At 43.8% G+C, this 26,386-nt stretch overlaps 1 protein-coding gene across 4 annotated transcripts in view; it reads right to left on the bottom strand.

Annotated features, from left to right (window-relative positions):
- Positions 1-9,023: 9,023 nt before the first annotated feature.
- Positions 9,024-26,386, bottom strand: part of dhfr (dihydrofolate reductase) — a 36,335-nt gene continuing 18,972 nt past the window's right edge. For 2 of the 4 annotated variants that reach the window (XM_072281043.1, XM_072281044.1), the window contains exons 4-6: positions 19,909-20,035; positions 12,207-12,322; positions 9,024-10,058 (exon numbers count right to left, since the gene is read on the bottom strand). In XM_072281043.1, the coding sequence (XP_072137144.1) occupies positions 9,974-10,058; positions 12,207-12,322; positions 19,909-20,035 (328 nt within the window). In that variant the 3' untranslated portion in view covers positions 9,024-9,973. The remainder of the gene's footprint in view (positions 10,059-12,206; positions 12,323-19,908; positions 20,036-26,386) is intronic. The other 2 variants (XM_072281045.1, XM_072281046.1) reach the window with 2 other exon arrangements.

Genomic DNA, 26,386 nt, shown 5'->3' with positions numbered 1-26,386 from the left:
GTGCTGTAGCTTTCTATGTTCTATGTTTACTTCATTCTCACTTTTCCGAGCTGTTGAACCTAATATTCAGTTTAGTTTTCGCACAGTTGTCTCCTTTTGCACATCAGCTGTTTGTCAGTCTTTGTTAATGTATAGTTTTTCATAAAATTCTATTGTATTTATTTGTACATGAAGAAAATGAATCTCAAGGTAGAACATGGTAACATACATGTCCTTGGATAATACATTTATTTTTGAACTTGAATAACTATCTGAATTGAATCTTGATTTTAAATTGAGATGACTGGACTCCTTTTTATCTGAAATTTCAATGTTAATTTGAATTGGTAGACTAACACAGCCAGTGACTTACTTCAGAAGGGAATTGTGGAGATTTCAACCCAATCTATTATATCAGAGTAGTTTTGAATGGTACCTTGGCTATTTTTTTCTTATCTTGGAAGATATGAGTATTGTAATTACAGTTTCAAAGAACAGAAATATATGTGGGCAGCATTCTGAAGATTGAATCTCTGAACAACTTGAAACTTAATGTACACTCATTGGCCACATTATTAGCTACCTCCTGTACTTAATAAAATGGCCACTCAGTGTATGTTGTGGCCTTCTACTGCTGTACATATTGTGTGTTCAGAGTTGCTCTTCTGCACACCACTGTTGTAACCCATGGTTATTTGAGTTACTGTCACCTTCCTGTCAGGTTGAACCAGTCTGACCGTTCTCCTCTGATCTCTCTCATTACCCGCAGAACAGCCGCTCAGTGAATGCTTTTGTTTCTCGCACCATCTCTGTAAACTCTAGAGACTGTTGTGCATGAAAATCCCAGGAGATCAGCAGTTTCTGAGATACTCAAACCACTCTGCCTGGCACCAATAATTATTCCACAGTCAAAGTCACCTAGATCACATTCCATTCCCATTCTGATGTTTGGTCTCAACAACAACTGAACCTCTTGACCATGTCCGCATGCTTTTATGCATGGAGTTGCTACCATATGATTGGCTGATTAGATATTTGCATTAATGAGCAGGTACTTAAAGTAGCCACTGAGTGTATTTTACATAAATAGAAAGGGAAAGAAACATTGTAAACATTAATGCAGATTGCTGTTTTATAACTCCAAAACGTAAAAAGAATTGCAAAAAAAGAGATCAAGAGAACGGGTCTAGTTTGTTGTTTCTTTCTAAAATGCGAACAGTTTGGAGTTACAACACACATTTTCCTCAAAAAGAAATCTGCTTTAAATCTCACCCTGGTCTTTAATGATTGGGAATTCTCTCTTTATACAGAAAGACGATTTCTCAGAGTTTACTTCTCTCTGGTTGCTGTTTCTCTGAACTCAGAAGAAATAAGCGTGCCTGAGCAATTAGCAATCAAATGCACAGGAACATTCAACACATAAATGTGGACACTTCTGGGCAAATGAGGTAATCCTACAGGAGCGCACATAAAGCAACATGATCAGATAAATGTGGACTACACACACACACACACACACACACACACACACACACACACACACGTGACCCACAAACAGGGATCAATTAAATATATGCAAAAACACTAATCAAATATACATGCCTGAAATTAAATACGTTTATTACTCACCTTAAGATGCTTCAGTCAGTGCTCTCAGAGTATTGCTGCCTCTTTGTGCACTAAATTCTCATCTGCACCATTTTACTACAACGCTAACCCATTTCAAATGGGTGCAAATATAATCTGTCAGAAATTTAAACGATTACATTAACTGATACACCAAAATAGGACAGCTGGCAGATTAAAACACTCAGAAACATTTTTCTCCCCACTCAGTCAATTCTGGGCTTGACATTTCGGGCTGTTTGAATATTAATTAAAGGTCACTTTATTTCCACAGCTTGACAAGTGACGGGAAGCAGACAGTGGTGGTGGGTGGTGTTGAAATTAAAGTGTTCTTGAAATCTAGCTCTCCTGCAGATTCTCTTCCCCTTCATTTTCCTCCCGAGCTCACCTCTCCCTCTCTGTTTTCACACCACTCCTTCTGTGTGTTTTGGGAGTGGAGCATTTCTTAATGGATACAGTATAGCTTTCCTGGGGAATAGTGCATGGATGCTCTGAGGGAGGGGAAGAACGATGGCATTTATAACATTTGGATATACAGCATAACAACATGACTGCCTTTATGATTTACCCAAATTACCTTATTGCTCTGTTACCATCAGCCTCCCTTCTTACTCGAAATGAGGGGTATAGGTAGGGTAGATGCAGGCAGGATTTTTTCCACTGAGGTTGTGTGGGACTACAACTGGAGGTCATGGGTTAAGGGTGAAAGGTGAGAAGTTTAAGGGGAACATGAGGGGAGACTTTTTTTAGTGAGAGTGCTGTGAGAGAGTGGAATGAACCACCAGTGCAAGTGGTGCATGCGAGCTTGATTTCAAAGTTTAAAGGATGTTTGGATAGGTACATGGATAGTAGGGGTACGGAGGGCTATGGATCTGGTGCTGGTTGGTTTTGGCATGAACTAGATGAGCCGAAGGGCCTGTTTCTGTACTGTCCTTCTCTATGACTCTCGTATGCTTGATTGCCTCTTAAATGCAATACTCTTCATATAGAACATAGAACATAGAATAGTACAGCACAGTACAGGCCCTTCAGCCTACAATGTTGTGCCGACCCTCAAACCCTGCCTCCCATATAAGCCCCCACCTTAATTTCCTCCATATACCTGTCTACTAGTCTCTTAAACTTCACTAGTGTATCTGCCTCCACCACTGACTCAGGCAGTGCATTCCACGCACAAACCACTCTCTGAGTAAAAAACCTTCCTCTAATATCCCCCTTGAACTTCCCACCCCTTACCTTAAAGCCATGTCCTCTTGTATTGAGCAGTGGTGCCCTGGGGAAGAGGCGCTGGCTATCCACTCTATCTATTCCTCTTATTATCTTGTACACCTCTATCATGTCTCCTCTCATCCTCCTTCTCTCCAAAGAGTAAAGCCCTAGCTCCCTTAATCTCTGATCATAATGAATACTCTCTAAACCAGGCAGCATCCTGGTAAATCTCCTCTGTACCCTTTCCAATGCTTCCACATCCTTCCTATAATGAGACGACCAGAACTGGACACAGTACTCCAAGTGTGGCCTAACCAGAGTTTTATAGAGCTGCATCATTACGTCGCGACTCTTAAACTCTATCCCTTGACTTATGAAAGCTAACACCCCATAAGCTTTCTTAACTACCCTATCCACCTGTGAGGCAACTTTCAGGGATCTGTGGACATGTAACCCCAGATCCCTCTGCTCCTCCACACTACCAAGTATCCTGCCATTTACTTTGTACTCTGCCTTGAAGTTTGTCCTTCCAAAGTGTACCACCTCACACTTCTCTGGGTTGAACTCCATCTGCCACTTCTCAGCCCACTTCTGCATCCTATCAATGTCTCTCTGCAATCTTTGACAATCCTCTACACTATCTACCACACCACCAACCTTTGTGTTGTCTGCAAACTTGCCAACCCACCCTTCTACCCCCACATCCAGGTCGTTAATAAAAATCACAAAAAGTAGAGGTCCCAGAATTGATCCTTGTGGGACACCACTAGTCACAATCCTCCAATCTGAATGTACTTCCTCCACCACGACCCTCCACCTTCTGCAGGCAAGCCAATTCTGAATCCACCTGGCCAAACTTCCCTGGATCCCATGCCTTCTGACTTTCTGAATAAGCCTACTGTGTGGAACCTTGTCAAATGCCTTATTAAAATCCATATAGATCACATCCACTGCACTACCCTCGTCCATATACCTGGTCACCTCCTCAAAGAACTCTATCAGGCTTGTTAGACACGATCTGCCCTTCACAAAGCCATGCTGACTGTCCCTGATCAGACCACGATTCTCTAAATGCCCAGAGATCCTATCTCTAAGGATCTTTTCCAACAGCTTTCCCACCATAGACATAAGGCTCACTGGTCTACAATTACCCGGACTATCCCTACTACCTTTTTTGAACAAGGGGACAACATTCGCCTCCCTCCAATCCTCTGGTACTATTCCCGTGGACAACGAGGACATAAAGATCATAGCTAGAGGGTCAGTAATCTCTTCCCTCACCTCGTGGAGCAGCCTGGGGAATATTCTGTCAGGCCCCGGGGAGTTATCTGTCCTAATGTATTTTAACAACTCCAACACCTCCTCTCCCTTAATATTAACATGCTCCAGAACATCAAACTCACTCATATTGTCCTCACCATCATCAAGTTCCCTCTCATTGGTGAATACCAAAGAGAAGTATTCATTGAGAACCTCACTCACTTCCACAGCCTCCAGGCACTTCTTCACACCTTTATCTCTAATCGGTCCTACCTTCACTCCTGTCATCCTTTTTTTTCCACATAATTGAAGAAGGCCTTGGGGTTTTCCTTTACCCTACTTGCCAAGGCCTTCTCATGCCCCCTTCTTGCTCTTCTCAGCCCTTTCTTAAGCTCCTTCCTTGCTTCCCTATATTCCTCAATAGACCCATCTGATCCCTGCTTCCTAAACCTCATGTATGCTGCCTTCTTCCACCTGACTAGATTTACCACCTCACTTGTCACCCATGGTTCCTTCACCCTACCATTCTTTATCTTCCTCACCGGGACAAATTTATCCCTAACATCCTGCAAGAGATCTCTAAACATTGACCACATGTCCATAGTACATTTCCCTGCTAAACATCATCCCAATTCACACCCGCAAATTCTAGCCTTATAGCCTCACAATTTGCCCTTCCCCAATTAAAAATTTTCCTGTCCTCTCTGATTCTGTCCTTTTCCATGATAATGCTAAAGGCCAGGGAGCGGTGGTCACTGTCCCCCAAATGCTCACCCACTGAGAGATCTGTGACCTGACCCGGTTCATTACCTAGTACTAGATGTAGTATGGCATTCCCCCTAGTCGGCCTGTCCACATACTGTGAGAGGAATCCGTCCTGGACACACTGAACAAACTCTGCCCCATCTAAACCCTTGGAACTAATCAGGTGCCAATCAATATTAGAGAAGTTAAAGTCACCCATGACAACAACCCTGTTATTTTTGCACCTTTCCAAAATCTGCCTCCCAATCTGCTCCTCTGTATCTCTGCTGCTACTAGGGGGCCTATAGAATACCCCCAATAGAGTAACTGCTCTCTTCCTGTTCCAAGACCTTATTTAATATTGACTATCTTTTAAGACCATGAGACATCAGAGCAGAATGAGGCCATTCAGCTCATTTCATTATGGCAGGTCCATTTCCCTCTCAGCCCCAATCTCCTGCCTTCTCCCTGTATCCATTCATGCTCTGCCTTAAATATACCAAATGACTTGGCCTCCACAGCCCCCTGTGGCAATAAAATCCACAGATTCATCACTCTCTGGCTAAAGAAATTCCTCCTCATCTCTGTTTTAAATGGATGTCCCTCTATTCTGAGGATGTGTCCTGTGGTCTTAGTCTCCTCCACCATAGGAAACATCTTCTCCACATCCACTCTGTCTCGGCCGTTCAACATTCAATAGGTTTCAATGAGATCCTCCCCTCATTCTTCTGAATTCTGGTGAGTACAGGCCCAGAGCCATCGAATGCTCCTCATACAAGCCTTCATAGGAAGTTCACATTATTCTTTGGCCAGACAGATCAGCCAGTTGTTTTCAGAATAAGATTGCATGATTACCATGGAATTATTTGCTGCATTCTGGTTCCAGGGTGAATGTTGTCCACAGCTTTATTCCTCTGCACACTCACCTTAAGTCAGTCCCAAGCACAATATCTGCCTCCATATCCACCCTTATTTTGTTGGTCGGGTGTCAATGGAATTCATTGCCACAGATGGCTGTTGAGGCAAAGCTATTGGGTATATTTTGAACATAGAACAGTACAGGCCCCTCAGCTCATTATGTTGTGTCAATCTTTTAACCGACTACAAAGATCAATCTACCCTCTCCTCCCACAGTGGCCTCCATTTTTCTTTCATATCTCAGAGTCTCTTAAGTGTCCTGAATGCACCTGTCCCTATCAACTGGCCCAGCAGTGTATTCCATTCACTCACCACCGTCAAAGTATAAAATCTACCTCTGACATCTTTCTCTCCTCTTCACTTTCTGCAGGGATTGTTCCCTACACGACTCCCTTGTCCATTTGTCCCTCCCCACTGATCTCCTTCCTGGTACTTATCCTTGTAAGCAGATCAAGTGCTACACCTACCCTTACACCTCCTCCCTCACTACCATTCAGGGCCCCAAACAGTCCTTCTAGGTGAGGCGACACTTCACCTGCGAGTCTCTTGGGGCCATATACTGTGTCCGGTGCTCCTAGTGTGGCCTCCTGTGTATCAGTGAGACCAGACGTAGATTGGGGGACCGCTTCATTGAGCACCTACGCCCCGCCAGAAGATGTTGGGATCTCCCAGAGGCCACCCGCTTTAATTTCACTTCCCATTGCAATATGTCAATCCACGGCCTCCTCTACTGTTGTGATGAGGCCACACTCAGGTTGGAGGAACACTTTATGTTTTGTCTAGGTAGCCTTCAACTTAATGACGTGAACTTTCGGTAATGCCGCCCCCCCTCCCCACCACTATTCTCTCACCTTAGCTCCTTGTCCGCCCATCGTCTCCCTCTGGTGCTCCTTCCCCCCTTTTCTTTCTTCCATGACCTTCTGGCCTTTCCTATCAGACTCCCCCATCTCCAGCCCTCTATCTCTTTCACCAATCATCTTCCCAGCTCTTTACTTCATCCCTCCCCCTTCTGGTTTCACCAATCACCTCCCCTCTCTCTCCCCTTCCCCCACCTTTTAAATCTACTCATTGTTTCTCTCTCCAGTCCTGCCGAAGGGTCTCAGCCCGAAACGTCAACTGCACTTTTTTCCATAGATGCTGCCCGGCCTGCAGAGTGTCTGTTGCTCTGACATCCCCCTTACACTTTTCTCCAATCACCTTAAAGGATGTCCTCTCATAGTTACGTTTCTGCTCTGGGTAAAAGGCACCTGTTGTCCACTTGATCTATGCTTATCATCTGTGCATCTGTCAAGTCACCTCTTACCCTCCATCACTCCAAAGAGAAAAGTCCGAGCTCCTTCTCCCTATCCTCATAAAACATTTAAGGTTTTTTAAAATCTTTTCCAGATTTTATGGATGTGAAGGCCTGCTACATAAATTTCACTGATGATACAAACTGTGTTACCCAGTAAAGTGAGGAGAATGAAAGTTATCCTGAGATGTACAAGTTCACTGTGGGAAGTTCTCCCAGCTCCTCAGCCCAAAGGTACACTCAGTGATTACACCTGCTTGTTAATCCAAATATCTAGTTAGCCGGTCATGTGGCAGAAACTTAATGCATGAAAGCATGCAGACACAGTCAAGGGGTTCAGTTGTTGTACACAACTGGTCAAACACAGAATGGGGAAGAAATGTGATCCAAGTGACTTTGACTGAAAAATGATTTGCTGGTGCCAGATGGGGTGGTTTGAGTATCACAGAAACTGCTGCTACCTCAGGATTTTCACGCACAACAGTTCCTAGAAAAGGTATTCCCAACCTGGGCTTCACAGACTCCTTGCTTAATGATGTTGGTCCATGGCATAAAAAAGGATGACCATCTCAGGATCTGCTGATCTTCTGGGATTTCATACACAAAAGTCTCTAGAGTTTATGAAGAATGGTGCGAATGACAAAAAAAATGTAAGTGGTATTTCTGTGGGCAAAAATGCCTTGTTAATGAGAGCGGAGAATGGCCAGACTGGTTCAAGCAGAAAGAAATGTGACAGCATGTGTTACAAGTGCTGTGCAGAGCAGCGTCTCCGAATGCACAACATGTCAAACCTTGGTGGCTGGGCCACAGCAGCAGAAGACCACAAATATACAGCCAGCGGCCACTTATCAGGTACAGGAGGTATATAATAAAGTATATGTACTTTGATAATAAATTTACTTTGAACTTTGAATGTTAATTCAAAGTGAGTTACTGGGTGACATGGTCTAGGCCCCGAGCCCTTTGCAGCAGCTGGGTCCTAGACAATTTACATGGCGGCCCAGATAGTGGGGTTGAGAGCCGACTTCGCTTGCTCTCTCTGCGATATTCACTCCTCTTTCCCGGGCACCAGAGCCTTTAGCTGCAATGGTCCCTGGATACAATCCAATGTTTGGTCAATTTAAACAGAAAAGACAGGGCGTTGGGATCCGGAGTGAGAGCAGGTTTTGCTCACCCTCTCTCCATGACACTGAAGCTATGTAGACTGCCCCTGCTGCTGTGCTCTGTGCCCGCTAATATGATGAACCAATAAGTGAGACCTTGGGCCTTCTCCGGGGTTCGGCTCTGAGGACTCAATGTGGTTCTGAATGTCGTTGTCCAAATCAATTGTTTGCAAGATTTGTGTTTTTCTTTCCCCCTTCCTCTTGCGCACTGAGTGTGGGCCTTTTATTTTTAAGTAATTGGATTCTTTCGGGTTTCTTGCTTTGTGGCTACTGTAAGCAAAAAAATCTCAAGGTTCCATAATTATAAACTGCTTTACAATAAATGTACATTGAATCAATTTTATTGTCCTCTCTCAGAAAAGCAGCAGGTTGAACAGAATTAAACTTTGACCATTTCATCCGTAAATGATACCAAAAGGTGGTGACTGAAACAGAGACTGTTTACAAATGTCACTTACAGTTAGATATTTGTGAGCAACTGCTGTTCAATTGTCTGACCTTGCCTGATGCAATTGGTCACACTCACTGACTCTACACTGCTGGCTGTGAGGAGCCGTCTCTGAAAACAGCTCTGGCCAGAGAACCTAAACGCAAACAACGGGAATTCTGCAGATGCTGGAAATTCAAGCAACACACATCAAAGTTGCTGGTGAACGCAGCAGGCCAGGCAGCATCTGTAGGAAGAGGTGCAGTCGACGTTTCAGGCCGAGACCCTTCGTCAGGACTAACTGAAGGAAGAGTGACCTTACTCACTCTTCCTTCAGTTAGTCCTGACGAAGGGTCTCGGCCTGAAACGTCGACTGCACCTCTTCCTACAGATGCTGCCTGGCCTGCTGCGTTCACCAGCAACTTTGATGTGTGTTGCTGGTCAGAGAACCGACAGTTATCGTATAACCAACCACAGGAACTTCATCTGAAAGGAAAAATAGTCAGGAAAATCACCTCTATTTTCACACCTCAACCACAAGACGCAGATTTCCGCTGTAAGAGAATAAAACTAAATTCCTGACACAAGGATGCAAGGGCATGAGCAGGATTTATTAGTAATTCCCTTCACCCGGAAGGGGATGGCAACTTGCCTTCTTGAAATGCTGCTGTCAACATGGTCCAGAACTCAACTCATGCCAGCTTGAATCTGATCTTGTGGCAACAGGGGACCATCAGAACTCTAACGAAGCTGTTGTATCCAGAGTGCGTGAGTCTGACTCAGTGGTAATGGGGGAGCTTGATCACAGTCCCATCAGAACTCTAACAAAGCTGTTCAGTCACAACCACCATGACTCTAATCTCGTGGCAATGGAAGACCTTGGGCACATTCCCGCTCAGGCTGATGTGTGGACTGCAGTGGAAGTGCTCCTATCGGCAGTTAGAGCAGTGGAGGATGGTGGGACACCTGAACAGAATACGCTTTCCCGGTTGGTGTCAAGCTCATGTTGTTGGGGATCCAGACACATGGATGTGACCCCATTGTACTCCCCTTCTGAGGAGATTCTCTGCAGATGGTGAGGAGACTCGACAGAGAGATGAAGGGTCAGTTGTCCCTTGATATGGCCGTAAGATCCACGAGGCTGGTTCTGTTGCAGTCCTGGTCAATCCTGATGGCCCAAGTTGGAAATGCTGGAGGAAATCAAATGATGCTTTCTGTCTTCCAAAATAATGTTCCTGTTCTTCAAGATGCTTATAGAATTTTACTCATTCTTAATAATTTCCATAAAAATTAAAACTTCAGCTATTTTTGAAATGCCAACCATTTATCTGTATGTCTGCATAGATTTCCTTTCCACTATGCAGAGGTGATTCTTTCATAAACCTCATATTTGAACTGGATCCCGTTCTCCTCTTGAATACCTGTAGGTACATCAGGGAACCTGTGTAAAAATCACAAAGCACCTTAACAAGAATCAGAAGGGTGTTCAGAACATTGTAATAGCAGAATTAAAAGGGACAGCACAACACTGCTGACCCAAGTGCTTCATTCGGCAATGAGACGCAGCTAAGATGGGGTCAGACCATTTTAAATTTTAGAACAAAGGGAGCTCATCCCATATACTTCTACCCTAGGGAAGCATTACTGAAAATGACAATGTAGTGGAGATTGTTTCAAGACATCAAGGTCACAGAACAGGTTTCTACACAGCTCCTATTAATCTTCTTAACATACAGGTGGCCCAGTAGCATAGTAGTCAGCACAGTTCTTTATAGCACCAGCTGTAAGATTGCGGTCCAATTCTCGCTTCTGCGTGTAAGGAGTTTGTACGTCCTCTCCGTGACTACGTGGGCTTTCTCCAGGTGCTCTGGTTTCCTCCCACATTCTGAAGATGTACAGTACTGTACAGGTCTGCGGCACTGTAGCCACATATTATGGAAAGACACTTGCACAGTACTGTATGGGTTGGAGGTCAGCAAGTTGTGGGCATGCTAAGTTGGCGCCAGAAACGTGGCGACACTTGCGGGCTGCCCGGCACAATCCTCACTGATTTAATTTGATGTGAAGGACTGTATTTTGATGTACACGTAACAAATAAAGCTCTTTAAATCTTTATTTTAATTAGCACCTGGATTTTGCTCTCTATCGCTTATTGCAGAGAAGCACTTAACAGAAAGATTTAAATGTGTTTGATTACATAACTGCCCTTCTGTGGTTCAGTGGAAAAATATCTGACTGTTATTCATTCATCCTCTAAAGGAAAGAACCTTTCACTGATTTCCCAGAATACAGATCTCCCACCCACTTACTGGTTTGGGCCCCTGCACTAGTAGCTCCAGAGTAAATCCCTGCACCTCATCAGATCTCTCTCCCCATTCCCATAACAACCCCAATCCCTGACAGTCACTTTCGGGATTATGGGAAGGGAAAATTATCTGACCCGAGATTTGGATTCCTGAGAAAAAAAAAGTCCTTAATCAACAGACGTGGCGATGTGCGCCTCTGATAAGATGCTATCACTGAATTTTCCAGGGCTATGCTTTTGTGAAATGGATCGATTTTTGCGGATTGAATGCTACCAAACGGAGGGACACCTGCACTGCCTCACTATAATCGGTGCAGTAAGTTTTAATTAAAACTGCCTTGTAGGCAAGTCACGTCTGTGAATATGATTCTGATTATCTTTTGAGTTTGTCAAAGTCATTGGTTAAGGTACACAATGGAGCACTGTGTAGTTTTGGTCACCCAAAGGCTTGGTTAAATTGGAAAGCAGGCAGAGGGGAAATACAGGGTGGTGCCTGGACGAGAGGGCACGAGTTGCAGGGAGAGGTTGGGCAGGTTAGGTCTTTATTCCATGGAACGTGGGAGAATGAGCGATAACCTTACAGATGTGTTTGAAAATATGAGAAGCAGAGATAAGGTGAACAGTCTTTTCCCCAGGGAATGGGAGCTCAAAACTAAGGGGGTAATAAATTCAGGGATTTGAGGGCATTATTTTCACAGAGGGTGGTGAGCATCTACAATGAGCTGCCAGAGGAAGTGGATGGAGCAGATGCAATGGTATTATTTAATGAAAAGCACTTGGTCAAGTTCATGGTGAGTGCAGATTGAAGGGATATGAGATGAATGCAGGAAATTGGGATGAGTACCGTGGTCAGCAAGGATGGATAGGCTGAAGGGTCTGTTGGTGCTATATTGTTCTATAACTGTACCTTTATCCCTAAACTTGGAATTATTCATGCGTGGAATTCATTTCCACAGGCAGCTGTGGAGGCCAAGTCTTTATGTATATTTAAGGCAGAGTTTGATAGATTCTTGATTGGTCAGGGCATGAAGGGATGCAGGAAGAAGGCAGGAGATTGGGGCTGAGAGGAAAATGGATCAGCCATGATGAAATGGCAGAGCAGACTTGATAGACCAAATCTAAAACCATAATCAGGAATCAGTGAAGATGAACGCAGATACAATCCTAAATCAAGAGACAATGATGATTCCCAGAAACTAGATTATCACGCACAGCAATCTCTCAAATACTGGAATTTCAGGGAGGACTTCATCATAGATTGACTGTTGGAACAGAATTACTTACTCAGGAAGCAGTTTGAACTTATTCAAGTTTATCTCAGGTATGAATGTATCACTTTCAAAGTCCTGAAGAATACGAGTCACAAATAGCCGGTGTGAAGCTGGGCTTTCAAAGGCCTCCTGGAAAAGTAGTTTTAAAGTCAGCGCTGCTGAAGGGTTCTCTCTTTCCAACTACCAGGTTTCATTGATTCATGGTCCCATACATTCCACTATCACATACAGAGTGAAGATGATAACTTCAGTAGAACACCAACTCAGTAAACAGGGATTTGAATATATACGTTTCTTCACATTTTACATCAACATAGTGCTAGCTATGCTAATTCAACTGGTTAGGAAGCTTTGCAGAACCACTGACAAACAATAAATTTCCGATTCTGGGCAAGAAGCAGATGACAAAATGGAAGGAGGACCACTTGGCCAGACAGCACACTAGCTCTATATTTGTCAAAATATATTTATTCTGAAAGTATGAATATTTCATTTTCTTGCAGGTATTTACAGCAAAATAAAGAAATACCAATTTATGAAAAACTCTACACAATCAACCAATGTGCAAAAGACGACAAATAGTGAACTAATTAATTAATTGATTGATTGATTGAATAATACAGAGAATATGAGTCCTTGAAAGTGAGTATATAAATTGTGGAATCAGATCAGAGTTGCAGTGAGTGAAGTTACCCACGCTGGTTCAGGAGCCTGATGGTCGAGGGGTAACAACTGTCCCTGAACCTAGTGGTGTGGGACCTAAGGCTCCTGTACCTCCAGCCTAATGGTAGCAGCAAGAAGAGGGCGTGGCCTGGTTGGTGGATTCCTTGATGATGGATGCTGCTTTCAGATGGCTGTGGAGGCCAAATCATTGGGTATATTTAAAGTGTAGGTTGATAGGTTCTTGATTAGTGAGGGCATCAAAGGTTACAGGGAGGAGGCAGGAGAATAGGGTTGAGAGATAATAAATCAGCCATGAAGGATGGCAGAGCAGACTCGATGGGCTGAATAGCCTAATTCTGCTCCTATGTCTTATGGAAATATGCACACTCAACATTTTTGAAACAGCTCTTTTCCCTCTGCCATCAGATTTCTGAACTCATGGACACTACCTCACTCATTTGCTCTCATTTTGCACAATTTATTAATATATTTCTCACTGTAACCTAGTTATTTTAATGTATTTCACTGTACTGCTGCCACAGAACAACGAATTTTATGGCATACATGTTAGTGACATCATCGGGGACCCCCCGCACCCAGGACATGCTCTCTTCTCAATGCTGCCATCATGAAAGTGCTACAGCAGCTTCAGGACGTGCACTGCCGGCTTCAGGAACAGCTAATACTCCTCTCCCATCAGGCCCCTAAACCAGGGGAGAGCCCGTCACTGAACTGTTCTCACTAACTATGACTCGCTTTCAGCTCCTCCTCATCTCATATTCTTGATTACTATTTATTGTTATTTTTTTCTTTTTGTATTTCCACAGTTTGTTGTCTTTAGCACCTTGCTTGTTTATCCATCCTGTTGAGTAGGTTTCCATTGATTCTATTGTGTTTCTGGTGTTTGCTGTGAATGCCTGCGATAAGATGAATCTCAAGGTTGTATATGGTGATATACATTTACTTTGAACTTTGATTTATAGCACCCAATTCAAATTGTAAATTGCCTTTAAAACTTGCCTGTCTCATTCTCCAGTTGCTGACTGAGTACCAGGCAAACTGGCATAGATCCAGAGGGCAACTTTCTATCTGAACTGCAGGGAGGTGGTGTTTCTCTGTAGTAGTCCAGGGATCCCGTTTCAGAATGCACACAGAGGGACACACCAGACCTCCTGAGGGTTATAAGAAATGGCTAATTCAGTCCATTGAAATGGACTACGGAGATTCGGCATAACATCAAAACCTTGACAAACTTGCACAGATGTGCGGTGGAAAGTGTACTGACTGACTGGCAGTAATTTGAACACCAATGCTTTTGTAGAAAATCCTGTGAAAGGCAGTGGATTCATCCCAGTACATCACAGGTAAAACCCTCCCAATGATTGAGCACATCTACATGAAACGCTGTTGTAGGAAAGCAGCATCCGTCAAAGATCCTCACCACCCAGGCCATGCTCTTTTCTCGCTGCTGCCTTCAGATAGAAAGCACAAGTACCTCAGGACTTGCACCACCAGGTTCAAGAAAAGCTACTACCCCTCAACCATCAGGATCTTGAATAAAAGAGGATAACTATACTCATCTTTTCAGATGTTCTCACAGTCAATGATCTCACTGTAAGGACTCTTTATCTTGTAATTTCACGCTCTTGTTATTTATTGCTATTCATTTGCAGTTTATTGTCTTCTCCGCTCTCGCTCTTTCATTGATCCTGTTTACAGTTACTGTTCTATAGATTTGCGGAGTATGTCCGCAGGAAAAAGAATCACAGGGGTGTACGTGGAGATATGTATGTACTCTGATAATAAATTTTACTTTGAATTTTGGTAAAACTACTTTCAATAAACAGCTTTTCAATTACACAATAAACGAGGTATTTTGCCCAATAAAAAGTTATTAAAATTTTATCAACAACCATTAATTGCTAGAAAATCAAACTCTCAGCTACAGAAGGAAATCTATTAACCAAACTGAGTTCCAGCAACGTTATGCTCAATTGGACAATGACGCAGCTAACAACAGCAGTTGGTGTCTCGCTGCCTTCAAAAGGACCTAGAATCTTTGTTTTCTCTGAACTCCTACACAGAATGTCCTTGAAAGGGGATGGAGAGCAGTGAAGTCTTTAATATTAATGTCCTTGGAGACTGTGGCTTTCTGACTCATAGTTTGCTTTTTATTGGCTTTTCTCATTTTTAGGCCATGGTGAAGCACGAAGGCTCCCAGACAGACGATCTTTATTTGTAGTACTGCTCTTCCATTCTTTGGCATTGCTGTTTCCATTTTACAAGTGTAATCACTTAACAAACATAAGATTAATAGAGCATTCAAACAAATTATAATCAACTCCCTGACACTTGTGGGTCTTCAGGTTCACTTGTAAATAAAAAAAACCTACTTAAAGTAACAAAACTATCTACATTGGATGCCGAAACTCTTTTTGGACGAGTCATTTCCCCCCCTCCAACCTGACATTCTCGTTGATTGAAGGCTCCCTTATGCAACCTATGACATTGAGGATCTTTGCACAGCAGGGGGATTGAGGCTTGCTGCATTGGGAGATGTCCTGATGAAGGGTCCAAATCATTGACTATTCCTTTTCACAGATGCTGCCTGGCCTGCTGAGTTCCCCCAGCACCTTGAGTTGTGGTGCTGTGCACAGGGAGAGATTGAGTTCGCATCTGCAGGCCAATCGTCCCAGCCAGGCCCACATGTCAAGGCCAAGGTCTGCATCAACCCAAAAAAAAAAAGCAAGACGAATAACCACTACAGCAAAAATAAACTTGTGTACGGCCGTTCATGAACACAAAATATTCCAGATCGTTCACAGCCAGTGAAGTACAACCCAAAATTAAGAGTCAGAGAGGCACATGGCACATAAATAAGCTGTCTGGGCCAGCACATCCAAACTGACCAAGTTGCCTATCTAAGCTAGTCCTATTTGCCTGCACTGGGTCCATACCCCTCTAAACCAGGGGTTCCCAACCTGGGATCTATGGACCGCTCCGTTAATGGCAGGGGTCCATGGCATAAAAAAGGTTGGAAACCCCTGCTTAGAGTCTAAGCCTTTCTTATCCACATAACCATTCAAATATCTTTTAAATGGTGTAATTGTACTCACCAGTATCACTTTCTCCAGATGCAAACACTCACCACTCTGTGAGAAAGGTGGCCCTCAAGTCCTTTTGAAATCTTTCCACTCTCATTTTAAACCATACCCTCTGGTTTTAGGATTCCCTACCTTGGGGAAAAGGCTTTGGCTATTTGCTTCACCTACACCCCTCAACCTCCTATACTCCAGGGAAAAAGGTCCCAGCCTCTCCTTATAGCAAGCCCTCCAGTCTTGGTCACATCCTTGCAAATTTCTTTTGCACTCTCTCCAGTTTGATGACGTCCTTCCTACAGGGCAACTAGAACGGCAGACAGTACTTCATATGGGACTTTACCGATGTCTTGTAGAGCATAACCCATGCCAACTCTTGTACTCAATGACAGCAGGCAAACATACCAATGCTTCCTTCACCACCGTTTTGTCACTTCCAGGGAACCAAGTTCCTGTACCCCTCGGTCTCTCTGCTCTACAGGGAACTAACACAGAAGATGAAGCACTTTTACTTTACCTCTTGCACTTTATCATTTGCCAGCACTGCACTTTCTCTCCTATACTGCTGAAGGGTCTCGGCCTGAAACGTCGACTGCTTACTCTTTTCCATAGATGCTGCCTGGCCTGCTGAGTTCCTCCAGCTTTGTGTGTGCACACTTTCTCTGTAGCTTTTAAGCCTTCTTTTTGTTTTACCTTGTTCTACCCCAATACACTGTGTAATGATCTGATCTGTACGAACAGTATGCAAGACAAGCTCTTCACTGTTTCTTGATACGTTTGACAACAATAAATCAACACAAATGTAGTTTCCACTGTCGTGAAGTCATTATCAGGCTTTGAAGGACACTGGGATGGACTGGAATTTCTGTGTTAAAGCACAGTTTTACTAGCTGGATTTAGATGCTGCTTTGCAATCAAAGCTGCTGTATGTGTATTCATTGTTTGTCAATGTTTGATTGAAAGGTGACTGACTGCAAAAGTGGCTGCTCAAGGTTGTACAAATCCAGATAAAAGGAAACTTCACGGATAAGCATGATTATTCTACAACCATATTGTAGACTCAATTTGAAATTTAAATAAAGACAACTTGCTGCTGCAGTATAAAATATTCCTAGATTTTTATACACTGCAGATAAAAAATACAGAATGGATTATCCTCTCTTCCTTCCTCCCAAAACACCAGAGTTTAGCCAAAGTTATGGTTATAGCCCTTGATCAATGTTTAAAAAAAATCTTTTCTTTAAAGCTCTTGGCAGAGGAAGAGGAAATGGTCAATGGGACAAGGTACAATAATAGTTCAACATGGTCTAGATGGGCTGAAGAGCCTGTTTCTGTGCTGTAATGTTCTGACTCTATTCTTCACGTTGATCTTTTGCTTCTCACCTGCCTATCACTCCCCTGGGTCCCCTCCTTCAATGGCCTGACTCCTGTCAAATTCCTTCCTTTCCAGCCCTTGATCTTTCCCACCCACCTGGCTTCATCTATTGCCCTCCCCTCCCCCCACCTTTTAACTCTGGCATCCTTCCTTCTCAGTCCCGATGAAGGGTCACGGCCCAAAACATTTCCATACATGGCTGCCTGACCTGCTGAGTTCCTCCAGCATTTTTGTGTGCACTAAAGCTCAATTTCTCTGGATTCTTTTGTACATCAAATCACTTACAGGAGATACAGTACTGGTAGTGTCACTAATTAGGGGCAGAAGGATTTAGAGCGAGTAGGGAACTGGGTTTTACTGCAATACTGAGAGTTGTTTTCTCATAAACTCGAGAAAATGTGCAGACACTGGAAATCCAGAGCAACACACACAGGATGCTGGAGGAACTCAGTAGGTCAGGCAACATCTATGGAAAAGAGTGCACAGTTGATGTTTTGGGTCTGACGAGGGGTCTCAGCCTGAAACGTCAACTATTCACTCTTTTCCACTGGACGCTGCCTGTCCTGCTGAGTTCCTCCAGCATTTTGAGTGCAGTGCTTTCTCACACTGTCTTTGTTGTCCATTTGCAATCCAAATGACTTAACAATTATACATTTCTTTTGAAATGAGCAGCTTTCACCTCATCAAAAGCAAGGTCCGACTGCATGCAATGATCTTTTAATTCAATATCAATCCAAACCAATAGACTGCTTAAGTTAGGCAGCCAGCTCATGGAAGGCACAATAGAGAACATCAAAGTGATTAGTCATGGATGTGGACAAAGGGATCATAGACAGAAAACAAATTACAAAATGCAATCCTTTTATCTTTAAAAGTCAGTTTCCTTTGTAGCCATTTGGCTGATGGCTTTATGCAAAAACCAGGGAATTTAAATAAAATTGGGAAAAGACAATTTTAAGAGTTCATTAAAATGAATGTTTTTTGTAAGCATTAAAGCCACAATTCGATTAGAAGCGTTACCGTGAAAACGGGTGCCCAAGATAACTGCATAAAGGTGTAGCAAAGACTGTTCCAGCTAGTTACAGCTGCCAACTATAGATCTAATAGGAAGCATAAATAAAAATTTAAACGAAAGGCATTGTCTCTCATTTCAAAAACTGCCCCCCTTGGCTCTAGTAAACCAAGCAACTGTGATAAACAAAGCAACACACACAAAATGCCGGAGGAACTCAGCAGGCCAGGGCAACTTCAATGGAAAAGAGTCAGTCGACGTTTTGGGCTGTGACACTTCTTCAGGACTGACCTCCTGAGGTTCTCTAGCATTTTGTGTGTGTTGCTTTGGATTTCCAGCATCTGCAGACTTTCTTGTATCTGTTGTAAACATATAGCGTTATTAGAATGATGATCAAATTAAGCCAGCCCCATCATGGGCACTAGCCCCCTCAGCATCGAGGATATCTTCAAAAGAGGATGCCTCAAAAAGACACAGAAGTGTCTCTACACCCAGGACATGCCTTCTTCTCATTGCTTCCATCTCGGAGGAGGTAGAAGAGTCTAAAGACACACACTCCACGTTTTAGGAACAGCTTCTTCCCCTCTGCCATCTGGTAAACAACCCACCTATATTTTCATTCAGGCCACTTATATACATGACAAACAGTTGGGGTCCCAGTACAGACTGCAGACCACCACTAATCACAGACTTCCAGCAAGAATAAGTCGCTTTGACCACTACCTTCTGTACCCTATGGGCAAGCCAGTTCTGAACCCAAACGGCCAATTCACCATGGATCCCATGCATCTTAATCTTCTGGATGAACCTCCCATGAGGGACCTTGTCAAACACCTTACTGAAAAACACAGTTCTACATCCATCAGTCACCCTCATCACCATGTTAAAAAAACTCCATCAAGTAAGACATGACTTGCCCCGCAAAAAGCTATGCTGCCTCTCCCTAATTAGGCCATGGTTTTCCAAATGCTCATAATTCCTATCCCAAAGAATCCTTTCCAGTAACTTCCCTACCACTGACGTGAGAATCACTGGTCTAGTTCCCAGGATTATCCCCGATTCCTTCACGTCCAAGCAAATGTCCCCCACCCACACCTTTATCCTTGAGTTGTCTCATTTTCATATTTTCTTAGTCTGCCTCATTCAACAGTAGCCCATCCCAAAGGACATTATCAGGTATCAGATAACAATTGGAATAATCCTGGTATCTTCTCTAAGGAGTCTCTGTATGCCCTGCCCGAGGAATGCACAAGTTTCCCTGGGTACTCTGGTTTCCTCCCACAGTCCAAAGACATACTGAGTATGTTTTTTGGTTATTATAAGTTGTCCTGTAATTAGGTTAGGGTTAAATTGGAGTTGTTGGGCTTCCTGCGGCGGCGCAGCTCAAAGGAAGGGCCTATTCCACACTATATAGCTAAATAATAAAAAACTATAAAATAATAAACCTGCAACAAATTGCAGCAGTAATAACTTGCACGTAGCTGGCTGTAAAGATGTTGAAGTTAGCCGTGTAGTTTCTGGAAGATCTGATGATTATAGATAGAGCAGTACAAGTTTTACACAGTACCTTATAGAGAGCACTGCCCCCGATTATCCAGACTAGGTCCACTTTCTCCTGCAGATCTGAAGAGTCCAGCAGATCTAGTGCAGAGTCCAAGTCACATGCCAGGTAATGTGCTCCGTCGGGCAGTTCCCTGAGAAACACAACAGCAGACAGCCAAGCGTTACTGCCATAATGCAAGGAGGATATGAAACCTAGTTTACTAAATTAAAAGTTGTAAGCACGATTTGATACGCCACCAAAGACTCTTAACAAAAATTCCTACAGACGTACTGTGTGGAGAGCATTCTGATAGGTTGCTTCACTGTCTAATATGGAGCGGCCACCACACAGGATCGGAAGATGCTGCAGAGGGTTGTAAACTCAACCAGCTCCATCATGGGCACTAGCCTCGCCAGCTTCATCGTTAAAAGTTGATCCCTCAGGAGAGTGGCATCCATCATTAAGGACCACCACCATCCAGGACAAGCCCTCTTCTCATTACTACTAACAGGGAGGAGGTACAGGAGCCTGGAGACACACACTCAATGTTTAAGGAACAGCTTCTCCTCCACCATCAGAGTTGTGAACAGTCCATCTTGCTCTTTTTTTTTGGCACTACTTATTTTATATATAACTTTTTTTTCTCACCCCTCATGGGTGGTGTGTATGTGTATTTTTCCCTCAATCTTGCGTCCTCTACCAGAGGCCTGGGAGCTTGAGGGCTTGGCGCTGTATCCTTGCGGTTCCTAGTCGTGCCTCCGTATACCTCGGTAGTCTGGTGGCCAGAGCTGTCAACCGTTATGTCAGTAGCCGAAGCTGATGGGCATGTTGTATTGGTGCCAGAATGTGTGGCGGCACTTGTAGGCTCATCCTTGGGTTGTGTTAATTGTTAGCACAAACAACGCATTTCACTGTGTTTTGATATAATACACGTGACAAATAAATCAACCTAATGTTTTACATAGTTGTACCTTAAGCTCTTTACCTTTACGTTTTGCACCCCAGCCAATAAAGGCACGCATTCCATACACCTTCTCAACCACCTTATCTACTGCTGCCGTCTTCAGGGGTTCTGGGTACTTCCTTTAGTCTTACAATTCACTGACCTTTCCTTTAGACATCCCAAAATGCATCAGCTCAGATTTTCCAGGATTATGGAGACAGCCAACACAGAAACAGGCTCTTTGGCCCATCTAGTCCAGTATTCCACCTAGTCCCATCAACCAGAACTGGGAACACGGCCCTCCATTCCCTTCCCATCCCAACTTCTAATACATGTTGAAATCAAATCCGCATCCACCAATTCCACTGGCAACTCATTCCACACCCTCACCACCCTCTGAGTGAAGCAGTTTCCCCCGTCAGCTTTCCCTTAAGTATCTGCCTTGGCTCTATCCATAGCTCCTTCTGAATCGTCTGAACCTGTATGTTTGTGGGAGAAAACCCAAGTGGTTACAGGGAGAATGTACATATTTCTTACAGGAATTGAAACCCGGTCAGTGATCCGTGGTGCTGTCAAGCACTGTGCTGCCCACAGATAAAGACAGATGCGGATCGGGCATCAAGGAATTGCAGTAGAATCAGTTGACCTCCCCCCCCGCACAAAGGATTTCAAAGTACATTTATTATCAAAGAATGGATAAATTATACAACCTTGAGATTTCAAACAAGAGAAAAATCTGCAGATGCTGGAAATCTGAGCAACACACACACAAAATGCTGGAGGAACTCAGCAGGCCAGGCAGCATCTGTGGAAAAAAAGCACAGTCGACATTTTGACGAAGGGTTTTGGCCTGAAATGTCAACTGTGGTTTTTTCCATAGATGCTGTTCAACCTTGAGATTTGTTTGCTTACGGGTAGCCGCAAAGCCAGAAGCCCAAAAGAACCCAACAAAGAAAAAATAAAATGAAGACCATCACCTGATGTACAGAAAAACCCACAAATCTTGCAAACAACAGAAGCGAGCAACATTCCAAACAAAAATGAGTCTTCAGACCCGAATCCCAGGGCAGCCAGGAGTAGGCCCAAGCCTTGGTATCAGTCCATTATATCAGCGGGCACAGAGCACAGCAGTTGGGCATAGTCTTCATAGCCTCAACGCCATGGAGGGATGCGTAGCCATCGCTGAAGGGTGAGTGAAATCGGCCCTTGCCTCCGATCCTGACGCCCTGTCTTTCCAGTGTATTGCTTAAGTTGTCCAAACACTCGCACTAAGACCCAGGCACCACGGCGGCAAAAAGCTCCGGGCCTAGAACACACTGCCCAGCGACTTGCTCCGGGCCCAGATTGAAGCCTCTCTTGTTTTCTCCAAATCGGCTTGGGCCAGTTGTGCGCGCACACAAAATTGATATGAATTTTACATTAGTAGTCTTTTCTCTCGTATTAGAAGACCATAAGACACAGGAAGAGAATTAGGCCATTCGGCCCATTGAGCATGCTCTGCCATTCCACTGCAGCTGATTCCTTGCCCTTCTTAACTCCATTCTTCTCATAATCTTTGAAGCCCTTACTAATCAAGAAACTATCAACCTCAGCTTTAAATATACCCAATGACTTGGCCTCCACAGCTGTCTGTGGCAATGAATTCCACAGATTCATGACCCTCTGGTAAAGAAATTCCTCCTCATGGTCAAGTTGATGGTGTGATCATCCCTAACAAAGGGAAGACATGTTTCTGAATAGGCAGTTGAGACCCATGTTTAATAGTGGCACTGACAGAAAAATAGGCTTGAAAGGGGCAATCGAGATCACCTCCTAGCTGATGCTGAAAAGACAGTCCTTGTTTCAAGGTTCAAACTCACCTACAAGTACCACTTGATAAAACCAGGGGAGGATTTATATTCAGAGTACTACAAATTCTGCCACCTCATTTGATGTTTCCCACCCCTTGATTTCTTGATTTAAAAATGTCTGAGGAGAAAGCTATTACCTACCCCTTTGTTTTGTAATTATTTTTAAATTAACCAGAATTAGTAGTCTGCTGCTTGTAAAGTTGCATTTCTCACATCAGAAATTCAACTCACTTTCATTTCCAACGGATGCTTTATGGAGGGGAAACGTCTCCCACGCCTCACCACAGGATGTAGACTTCAAATGTGGCTCCCTATGATCACCTCAGAAACTTTCAATACATGACATTTGGAGAGAGCTTGCAGGAGTAAAGCTACTTTCTATTATTGACTGACACTCAAAGTATCTACTTTTATTCCAATTATAGAGCTTTATAGCTGCTTTAAGCTCCACTTAAAAGGGCAGCAATGTTTGCTCGATAGAGGTTTCTGATGCACATTTATCTGATCAACAGAGACCAAGAGACAATTGTCCAATGTAGTCAGGAACACTCCCTATCAGGGATAGTGCTTTGTTCTACAGAGGCAACATTACATCCTTTGATGCTTTATAAGGCTTTGGTCAGACTGCACTTGAGGTATCATGGCCAGTTTCGAATCAGAATCAGGTTTAATATCACTGGCACAGGTTGTGAAATTTGCAATACATAACATGGGAAAAAACTGAATTACAACAAATAAATAAAATAAATAAAGGCATCCATTAGTCTTGCGAGACCATGGATTTGCGCCTGGAAAGTCTTCACTCTCCAGGGCGCAGGCCTGGGCAAGGTTGTATGGAAGACCAGCAGTTGCCCATGCTGCAAGTCTCCCCTCTCCACGACACTGATGTTGTCCAAGGGAAGGGCATTAGGACCCATACAGCTTGGCACCAGTGTTGTTGCAGAGCAATGTATGATTAAGTGCTTTGCTCAAGGACACAACACGCTGCCTCGGCTGGGGCTGGAGCTCACGACCTTCAGGTCGCTAGTCCAATGCCTTAACCACTTGGCCATGTGCCCACACATGTAAATTACAACAAGTATATATGAAATAAGTACCGCCAAAACAGAAGTTAAAAAAAGTAGAAGTAGTGCTTACAGGTTCAATGTCCATTTAGGAATCGGATGGCAGAGGGGAAGAAGCCGTTCTTGAATCACTGAGTGTGTGCTTTCAGACTCCTGCACCTCCTTCCTGATGGTAACAGTGAGAAGACACCATGTCTTGGGTGGTGGTTGCCCTTAATAATGAACACCACTTTTCTGAGGGACCGCTCCTTGAAGATGTCCTGGATACTACGGAGGCTGGTGCCCATGATGGAGCTAATTTTACAACTCTCTGCAGCTTACTTCGATCCTGCGCAGTAGCCCCACCGCCCGTACCAGACAGTGAAACAGCCAGTTAGAAGGCTCTCTACAGTGGAAGTTTAAGGGTTTCAGTGAAATAACAAATCTCCTCAAACTCCAACTGAAATATAGCCACTGTCTTGCCTTCTTTATAGTTGCATCAATATTTTGGGACCAGGTTAGGCCCTCAGAGATATTGATACCCAGGAATTTGAAATTGCACACTCTCTCCACTTCTGATCCCTCTATGAGAGCAGGCGTGTGTTCCCTTGTCTTACCCTTTCTAAGAAAATGAGTGAGAGGGTGAAGATACAACTCCACCAAAGTAGGCACGAGGCGCTCCTTCCCTCCGCTAGCCTGCAGGTCACCCTTGGGCAAGGTGTAGAACCCACTTAGCCGCCCGACCAGGGTCACGTGAAGGCATGGAAGCAGGTGGTGGATGGACGTATGAGCAGCTGGTGCATATCACAAGTCCTGGTTATACGACCACTGACGCCGGACAGACAATCTCCGAAGAGTATTGATAATGACTGGGGTCAACCACCTTGTAAGGATACTGCCCAGGAGGCGGCAATGGCAAACCACTTCAGTAGAAACATTTGCCACGAACAGTCATGGAAAGAGAATGATCGCCCATGTCATACAACTCATAGTGAACAAACAATCTAAGGTGTGCTGGCATTGGAGAGGGTCCAGAGGAGGTTCATGAGAATGAAAATGCTAACATACAAGGAGCATTCGATGACTTAGTGCCTGTACTCATTGAAGTAAGAAAAATGAGGGAAGATCTCATTGAAACAGCGAATATCGAAAGGCCTAGGTAGAATGGATGTGCAGAGGACATTTCCAATATTATAACGTTCAGCCTGACAATAGCATTTCCCTTGAGAGCTGAGATGAGAAGGAATTTATTTAGGTAGAGGGTGCTGAATCATTGCCATAGGTGGCTGTGGAGGTCAAGTCATTGAGTATATTTAAAGCAGAGGTTGACAGGTTCTTGATAAGTAAGGGAGTCAAAGGGTACAGGGAGAAGGCAGGAGAATGGGGTTGAGAGGAATCATAAAGCAGCCTTGATGGAATGGTGGAGCGGACTCGATGAGCCAAGTGGCCTAATTCTGCTCCTATGTCTTTGTGTTTTAAAAAAAATGCCACAGTACAAGTCATTTCTGCCTCTGCTTCCAAACAACAGCTTCACTCCGGTGTGCAATTGCTGAAGTTCAAAGATTAGCTTTACTTGTCACATTTACATCGAAACATACAACCTTCTGATCTTCCATCCATTTGCTGATGGAACAGCAACAGAACCACTACCGGACGTCACAGGACCACTACACTTCACCACTACCGGACGTCACAGGACCACTACACTTCACCACTACCGGAAATTACAGGACCACTACACATCACCACTACCGGAAATTACAGGACCACTACACATCACCGCTACCGGACGTCACAGGACCACTACACATCACCACGACTGGGCATCACTGCATCAACTTAACCGCTGTTCAAGTGTTTTGTTTTTATTCCTTTTTTTTTTAAATACTTCTGAACTCAAAGGCTTGTCAAAATATCTTAACCACACTGAACTCATCAGGTGGAAACCCAGACTTATTAATCCACAGCTTTCATTTGGGCATAACGTGTGAGCAAATGTTTTTCCAAAAGAGTACTGTTGAATAACCATGCCAACGTTAGTTACATCATCAACAGCCAGCATGTGGGATGAAACTTCACATTGTACTCAAAACAACCTAAAGATTACACATCATTTTATTTCCATTAAGCTGACAAAGCAAGCCACTTTGATCCAAGTCCAAGCTGTTCCAAAAGAATACCACACTTATTTTTGAAAACGCTCTTTTAAATCAGAACTTGCGGCACATCATGTTAACCGATTTCCAGCTGCCTCTCAACGTCTTCCGCTATCTCATTCCAGCTAACGGCTTTGTGGGTTTGTCCTTGCCGTTTGTGGTCTTCTACGGTCTTGCCCTTTCACTGATCCTGCTTACAGTCACTATTCTATAGATTTGCCGAGTCTGCTCGCAGGAAAATGAATCTCAGGGTCACACGTGGTGGCATGTATGTACTCTGATTACAAACCTTACACTGAACTCTGAATAAAACTTACCCCAGTCTCTTTTATGGTCTCACTATGCTCGTCCCCACTTTTAACATCCACTAACCAGAACTGAACATAATATTCCAACTGAGGTTTAACCAGGTGCTGAGACATATTGGGACACAATAGTAATTTAAACTGGGGTCATCTGGTGTTTCTGGTCTTTCAAAGTCAGACACCCTCGCCCAGGCAACCCAGCCAG

Source organism: Mobula birostris, chromosome 17, assembly GCF_030028105.1.
Source record: "Mobula birostris isolate sMobBir1 chromosome 17, sMobBir1.hap1, whole genome shotgun sequence".
Lineage (NCBI taxonomy): Eukaryota > Metazoa > Chordata > Chondrichthyes > Myliobatiformes > Myliobatidae > Mobula > Mobula birostris.
Note: the sequence above shows the minus strand (reverse complement) of the source record. Positions and strands in the feature narration are given on the sequence as shown.